This window comes from Helianthus annuus, chromosome 13, assembly GCF_002127325.2.
Source record: "Helianthus annuus cultivar XRQ/B chromosome 13, HanXRQr2.0-SUNRISE, whole genome shotgun sequence".
Lineage (NCBI taxonomy): Eukaryota > Viridiplantae > Streptophyta > Magnoliopsida > Asterales > Asteraceae > Helianthus > Helianthus annuus.
The window spans coordinates 3,043,005-3,051,275 of NC_035445.2; the positions used below are offsets into that span (position 1 = coordinate 3,043,005).

Below are 8,271 nucleotides of genomic sequence, written 5' to 3' on the forward strand. Positions count from 1 at the left end.
CGAATACTTAGATTGCATATCCTAAAATACAAGAAAAACCAAGTATAACTATCCACTTACAATAATCCTTACCCGGAGAAAACGATGAAGAGATTAGCTCATGATGTTGAATTACTCTTCAATCTAGATGAGGAATTGCACGTTGGATGATTTGGAATCAATTAGATAAAAGATAATGATGGAAAAGCTCTGAAAATCGCCCTAGAGTTCATCCTTAGTCGCCTCCCTTCGATTAGAATAAAGAATGGTTGTTGAAACTCTAATTTTGGGTGTTCTAAAGAAACCCGTAAGTAGACTGACGTAGGCTACACTACCGTAGCCTACTCTGATTCAACTCTTTTGTAAAATAACCCATGCCATCATAGGCTACTCCAGGGGCGTAACCTGCTATGGGCAGCTGCTGGAAAGTATTGTTTTTTTATCCTTTTTCTTACATTCCAACCTCTTGTACCATTATCTAAGCTTCCATAACTTAACTTTCACCCCACTTATTCCTTCCTAAATGCATCCAATCTTCACGTTTAACCTACAAATCATCAAATCACATTCATAAAATTTAACATTTAACGTATCAAATCACAAACACTTAAAACATTTATAAGATTTAATATTTTACACATATAAATCCCATTCCAAAGCCCATCCATCATGAGGGCATCACCTAGTAGGAAACTCATTTAATTGTCTTTCACACGATCTTAAGAGATGGTCTTATAGGTGATATAAAATCACTATTTGATGTATTATCTCATTAAATATAAACTCTTATTTGTATAAACCCTTCGATCCCAATTGTCATGCCTTCGTTTCTTGCTAAAGTCCTAGCAATCTACTTACATTAACTTCAATAATGCCAAGTTCACATAGATTAGGAATGTGTCCCCCCCCCCCAAATGATATTTCGGTCGTTTCTTTATGACAAGAATGATGGATGATTAGCATATACATCCATTACTTTTAGTTTTCAACCCGTCGCCCCTCCTAATTATTGGTTATCATCAAATTTCTATTGGTAGATCAAATTCATCAATCACTCATCCAACCATAGTTTATTGTCTAATATACCCTCAAAATGGTCAAAGTCACTTTTAGATCAAAATTAGCATTTTTCATCAATCTTCCATATCAAAGTATGATTTAATCATTACAAACACTATTAGTACTGTTACTAAATACTATTAGACAACAACTTGGTGTCTTACACACCAATTTATAAAATTGTTTATTGAACTGGTGTTGCCAATTCCAACCAATTTCGACATGTTATAACCTTGTGAGATTTCAACAATTGGGAAAGTTGACGTATAATAGCCCATAATGTGCAAAGTGTACACGAGAAAATTATGTATATAAAATTCAAACCCTAATCACGCATGAGCAAACACACATAATCACACATGCACAACACACATAATCACGCATGTATAACCCTAATCACGCATTTGTTCAACAAAAAACAGAAAATCACGCATGACTAAACCCTAACCATGCATTTTATATGAATACACACGCTATTTGTTTGTCGCATATGCTTCGCATTTAAGTGACTTTTGTATTTTACACTTTTTTTCTAAATAAACACACCTAGCAAATATATTAAACATCATCATAACAGTTCTAAGTTGTTTGAACTGGTTGCAAAACGAGTGTTTCAGAGTAGGCATCCCCTCTTAGTTTTATGGCGGCACAAGCTATATCTTACATGCCCTATTGTTCAATCATAGCCGTCTTAGGGTCCTCCCCGAGCATGAGGAGTGGAGGATCATCAAATCCAAAAATAGGTCTAACATCATTTTCACAATTTTTGGGTTATAACCGCATTTCTAGCAATGTTGTTTTTAGAATACATGTCAGTGATCTAATCATCTTATATTTTGAAACAATCATCCACCTTTAATTTACAAAAAAAAAAAAAAAAAAAAAAAAATTGACTATTGTTGTGACCTCAGTCAGGTAAGAAAATTCTAATGAGTAATATAAGGGTAATCTCTTGTAGTCTTGGTTAACATCCATCTTATAAATCAACTTTTTTTATTGCTTTTTTAGGGGGCGTAAGTGTCACAAACTTAATTTTGCGAGATTATGGATTATTTCTAAGCTCGCTATGTTTAAAATGATTAATTCAAACACGGGTACAATTTTTTAAGCTTGTTATGTTCTTAATGATTGTTTTAAATTTTGGGCGGAATGTTATGTTTTAAATCATGATTTCAATTTCGATTGGGTGTTTTCTTAGCTCGTTATGTTTGAAATGATGATTTCATACATACTAACATACACAATTTACATACCTAAACTAAAAATTATACAATTTCTAAACTTAAAAAAAAAACGAACCATTATACAATTTACATACACATTTTTCAAATACACCTACATTATACAATGTAAACATACTAACAATTATACAAACATACATACATTCATTCATACACTTACATACCCACATACAACTTAAACTAAAAAATATACAATTTACATACTAACAATAATACAAACATACATACTAACATACTAAACTAAAAATTATACATTTTCTAAACTTTAAAAAAAAAACTAACCATTATACAATTTACATACACATTTTTCAAATACACCTACATTATACAATTTACATACTAACAATTATACAAACTTACATACATTCATTCATACACTTTACATACTAACAATCATACAAACATACATACTAACATACACAATTTACATACCAAAACTAAAAATTATAGAATTTCTAAACTTCAAAAAAAAAACTAACCATTATACAATTTACATACACATTTTTCAAATACACCTACATTATACAATTTACATACTAACAATTATACAAACTTACATACATTCATTCATACACTTTACATACTAACAATCATACCAACATACAAACATACATACTAACATACACAATTTACATAACAAAACTAAAAATTATAGAATTTCTAAACTTAAAACAAAAAAAAATAAAAAATAAAAAAAACTAACCGGTTTTTGAGGTGGTGACCGGAGAAGAGATGGTGGTGACTGGAGAAGAGATGGTGGTGACCGGAGTTTCTTCCACAAACACAAAAATACACAAAAAATAGCAAAAATTAAACCCTATAACACGTATGTAACAAATGTATAGAAGAAATGTAGCATAAACATGTTAAACTAACCGAGTGGGCCAAAATTCGGGAAGAACCGGCGGTGGAAGGAAGAATTTTGGGGGGAAAGTGAAGAAGAAAGAGGGAAAGTCGCTGATAAAGTGTTTTTACGTTTCGACTTTTAGCGGAGACGCTTTGTCGCCGGTATTGATCCTACCGTCGCCGCTATTGGGTTAATCAGGATAAGATTTGTGTGGCTAGGGTTTAATGTGGGACACAGACTTTTAGCGGAGACAGCTGTCGCCGCTAATAACCTACTTTTTGTCGCCGGTATTGCCTTTCAAGTCCCCAACCGTTAGATCAGGATTTTGATCAACGGCTGGGGTTTGGTCTCAGGTTGTGTCACACGGATCGACCAATAGCGGCGACACAAGGACCGTCGCCGCTAATGGTGTCGCCGCTAAAAGCCTCCCTTTCTTGTAGTGTTTATATAGATATGTAAAAAAATTTTGACTCAATAAAAGAAGAAAGTGTTGTGAGTGTTGGCGGTACTTCCCGACTCATCACACAAGTCGGTGATGGAAAAAGGGTGATAAAGGAGATCAAGTCACAAGTCGGTGAACTTGAGGACCAAATTTGACAAGTAGGTTAAATTAGTGAAGTTTCTTAATTATATTATAATTATATTTGGTAATATCTTGGTCACCAAATTAAGGTTATTTGGTAGTGTCTTGATCACCAAGTTAAGGTAAGCCATAGAAACCAATGTATGGTTAGACATTATTATGTTAAGTTAAGAGAAAAGAGAAAGACTAGAGAGAAACCGAGTTATGGTTTGAGAGTCTGTCTGTAATTAGTTTTGAGCTATTTTCTAATTAATAAGATTGAGAGTTATTTGATCTAAATTCTTTTCTTTATCTTTTCTATTCAGTTTGATTATCGACTAGGACTTGAGTAAGTTATATATAAGTATCTTTTGTAATTTTCATTTTTATTTATCACTAAGAGGTTTGGTATTATAACCATGTAACTGGATAACCAAAACTTTTTTTTTTTTTTTTTATGTTTTGTATCTTTTCTTTCATTTTCATGAAAGAAATATTTTATATTCCCTATACTGATTTTTCTTTATAACTTTTTAGCCTTTTAATATAACTTGTTTGTTTAATCTTAATTATAGTTATTTTTTGTTTCCATAAAAATACAGCAGATAACATGTAATTATGTGCTTCTTAAAACATTCCAATTGATAAATGAAATGAAAGAGAGGCCATTTGATTTATATACCATATTACATACAAACTTTGATTTTATTTCAATAACTGTGTAATGGTTATACATTGTGTATGTATAGAAGCAATGATACAAATTAAATTGTGTATGAAACAAAATGGATCTTCTTTTATGTTGTATGGTATGGCAATGCAGGATAAGAGCCAAAACTCAGGTCAACCGGACCAATCTCTTCTCTCTCCTCCAGTCTTTGCATCTTCATTCCTTCTATTACATTTCCCATCTGCCAACAATCAACTTTGTCTTTAATTACCAAATCTTATGTGTAATGCAATAATTATATTCCCATTTCCCCTCCAAAATTTACACATTAAATGATTAAAGGCTTTAACAATAATTCTTAACCATTAGTTAAATCCAAAAGATATCATTAATGAATTATAATTACCAATAAAATCAGGTTTATGATGAGAGTGCACTAGAAAGTGGAATGCATGTAGGGTCATGAAATTATTAATCATTTATAATAAATATATGATTGTGGGTGGTTAAAATGACTTAAAATGTCTTCATAAGTTACCTGAATTGCATCCATAGACATCAAATCCGAATCCAAGTTGGGAAGGCTGCTTGCTTCGGTGAGTTTCATCGAAAGAAACTGAAACGAATATTAAAAAAAATGAATTTTGGTATGTTTTATTTTATATAGTTTTGCTATCATGACTAATTTAAGAAGTATAAGAGTTACTTATAATATCAGTTCATGTAACTCACCTCAACCTGGTTCTGCAAGGATTGCACATAGTTGATTATCTCATCCAACATTACTGCCATGCCCATTGACTGTAAATATAAACAGAAGAAATTCAATCAATTTGGATAGAATCAATAAACCTTAGCTAATACATTCTATCTATTGTACGGGTTAATCTATTTTTTTTAAACTCGTGTTAGTGTTTTTTTGTTAACGATAGAAAAAAAATTACATAAGAATGACAGGTATAAACGGGGAACAAGCTGCGCCGCAACCCTTTTTTGAATAGGATATCCAGTTCTACCGAAAATAAAACTTTGGGGTTGCATCACCTAAGACGTTTTAATATATCATTTGCTAGACTTTTTTCGTAACATACCTTGTAGCACCCGGGCACGATGTCTTGCAAACACCTCAAACGCTCGTTAATCTTCCCTCTTCTAACCTGCTTCCGCAACAAGAATCAGTTTCACGAGTTGTGGATTCTTAAACCATTGTGCTTAAAATTTTTTGTGCATACATCACTTTGCAAAATTCATTGGCTATTGATAAAAGTGTCAGCTAGAGGGTTTATCCAACATTATCTTTCAGTGATATCATAGAGAATTTTATTTTTATTTGTTTATTTATTACAAAACTTATTGTGATTATTAATTCAAAAATGATATTTTCAGCTTACCCTTTCTGCTATACTGTGACTATCAGTTGCTTGGCCCCTCCTGGCTCTAACGTGTACCACTTCCTTTGGTGCATCGCCACTATCAGTTACTTTTACTTTCTTGCCCTTTCTTGAATTCTATATCAAAAAAAAAAAAAAAGGTTAAGGCTGGATATGAAAATTGTATATGAATGATCATTTAGTTTATCATATTGTAGTTAAGCAAAGTGAGTTAGTTTAGGCAAAAGTTTATGTCTAGTATGAAACTATTTTCATTATATATCAAACAAAAAAAGTTAAGGCTGAATATGAAAATTGTAAATGAATTATCATTTTATTTTACCATATTGTAGTAAGCAAAGTGAGTTAATTTAGGCAAAAGTTTGTCTAGTATGTTACCATTTTCATTATATATATATCAAATAACAAAGTTCAGGCTGAAACCTGAATATCAAAGTTGTAAATGAATAATCATTTTATTTTACCATATTGTAGTAAAAGGGTATTTGGGATTACGTTTTGAAGTGATTATTTGATTATTGCGTTTGTAAAACATAAATAATCTAAAAAAGTGTTTGGATGAAAAAGTGATTATCAGTCTACAAAACGCAGTTTTGGAGAAGTATGTACCTACATGCTAACGCATAATCTATTTTGAAAACGCAATACCAAACACCCCTAAGCAAAGTGAGTTAATTTAGGCAAAAGTTTATGTCTAGTATGTTACTATTTTCATAATATATATTCAAAATATATTCTTCTTACAAATTACTTCCTTCTTTATAACAAAAAACCAAAATTGCAATGAAAATGAATACCTGGTATTTCTTCTCATCAGTTTCACTTTCTTGAACTGGATGAGACGACGAATTCCCGGTACTGCTAGATGATACATCCATAGATTTTCGCTTCCCGTTGTGAACGGGGCTTGTAAAAGTCGGATCCGGAATCACCATGACATTCTTCTGTTCATGTTGAAAATCTGGTTGAAAGCATTGCATGTATTGATGATTGAATGGTGGTAATACTTGTTGTGAAAGGAAGTTGTCATTTGAAAACCCCAAGAAGCTTTGAGAACTCATGTTTTGATTGTCATAATGGATTGAATATTGGTTAAGTAATTCCATGTTTTGTTCAGTATCTATGAAAGAAAATGAGGGTTTGAAGCTTTGGAAACCTTCCATATACAAATCTTTCTAATAGTAGAAAGCTTATATTTAATTTGGCTAAGGGGGTTTTCTTTTGCAACTTGTGTATGGTCGCTCTCTCTATATATATGCATAGTTGTCTTTGTCTCCTTGTTCCCTAATTATGTGTTTTTTATTTTTAATTTCACTCTTTTTTTGTATATTATTTAAAAAAAGAAATGGAACAACTACAATTAAGAGGAGAGAAGTGACTTATATACGACAAATTTATTTTCACACAAATACAAACATTACACATCACAATTATGCACATCAAGAGTTTGCTTAATGCAGAGCATTTTTTCTATATAATTCATTAATCTATTCGTTGTACGTGAGCAAATATAATCCAGAAAAATCACCCTACTCCATTCAATGGATACATATTTGGTAAGCACATACAATTTGATTTACACATACCTAATAAAATCACAATAAAACATGTTCTTGTTGAACAATTTAAAAGCACCCGATTTTTTAGTTACATACCCCAATGTAATATCTAATTTAGTGAAGACTAAAAAATTCATTAATCTATTCTTGTTGAACTTGGTTTTAGTAAAAAAAAAGAAAAAAAAAACTGTATATGGAGACTAAAAAATATACTAGAAACATTGAACTTCTTTACATGCTTCTAGACAACCAAAAATAAAATGACCTAATTAAAACATAGCGCGCTATGAGTAACTACAACCCAATATCAATCACATTGAAATATGATCCGTGCAAAACGAAGTATAATCCATTCTTATAAAATAAAACCAAATATATATCACTGTGAAAACTCATTATGAATTTATAACTCAATACGATCCATCAAACTTATTATGCTACATTCTTAATTACTTAATCATATATAAGGCATGAAGAGTTTTAATAAATTTTATAATCCATTATGATCCGTTAAAGCTCATAAGAAACCATTAGAACCAAATATGGTACGACCCATTTATATGATAGATAAGAACTAAAAACTGCACATCCATTCCGTTATGACATTTTAGCACTACTATGACTTATTGAGACTTGTTTTTACTAGTTATGACATTATAAGCTAATGCAACTCATTATAAACCATTACAATCAAATGTTGGTACTTGTTAAAAAAAGTTATTAACACATTAAAAACATATATCATCTATACAACCTAATGTTTTTTAAACTGTTCTTTTATTAATAGGTTATTATTGTGAAAATAAAAAATAAAAAATCTAAGCAAATATATGTAGATTGACGAACTACATATGTGTAACTCATGAATGTACATATATGTAGATCATACGAGTTATATATATAGTTCAAGAGCTATACATATATGTAGATTGTCGATCTACATATATATATTTTTATTTTTTT

General features: G+C 31.0%; 1 protein-coding gene across 1 annotated transcript; it reads right to left on the reverse strand.

The window, feature by feature from the left end:
• Positions 1-4,337: 4,337 nt before the first annotated feature.
• Positions 4,338-6,983, reverse strand: LOC110897320 (transcription factor bHLH75). The gene is made up of 6 exons (XM_022144074.2): positions 6,547-6,983; positions 5,750-5,866; positions 5,450-5,515; positions 5,091-5,159; positions 4,897-4,974; positions 4,338-4,599 (listed from the first exon to the last, which is right to left on the reverse strand). The coding sequence occupies exons 1-6, from the start codon at positions 6,910-6,912 to the stop codon at positions 4,486-4,488; spliced, it is 810 nt and encodes a 269-aa protein (XP_021999766.1). The 5' UTR covers positions 6,913-6,983; the 3' UTR covers positions 4,338-4,485.
• Positions 6,984-8,271: the final 1,288 nt, after the last annotated feature.

Coding starts and splice junctions, on each gene's coding strand:
- LOC110897320 (XM_022144074.2), bottom strand. CDS start 6,912: ATGGAAGGTTTCCAAAGCTTCAAACCCTCATTTTCTTTCATAGATACT. Junction 5,160..5,449: donor TCGTGCCCGGGTGCTACAAG/GTATGTTACGAA, acceptor TTATATTTACAG/TCAATGGGCATGGCAGTAAT. Junction 4,600..4,896: donor TGTCTATGGATGCAATTCAG/GTAACTTATGAA, acceptor GATTGTTGGCAG/ATGGGAAATGTAATAGAAGG.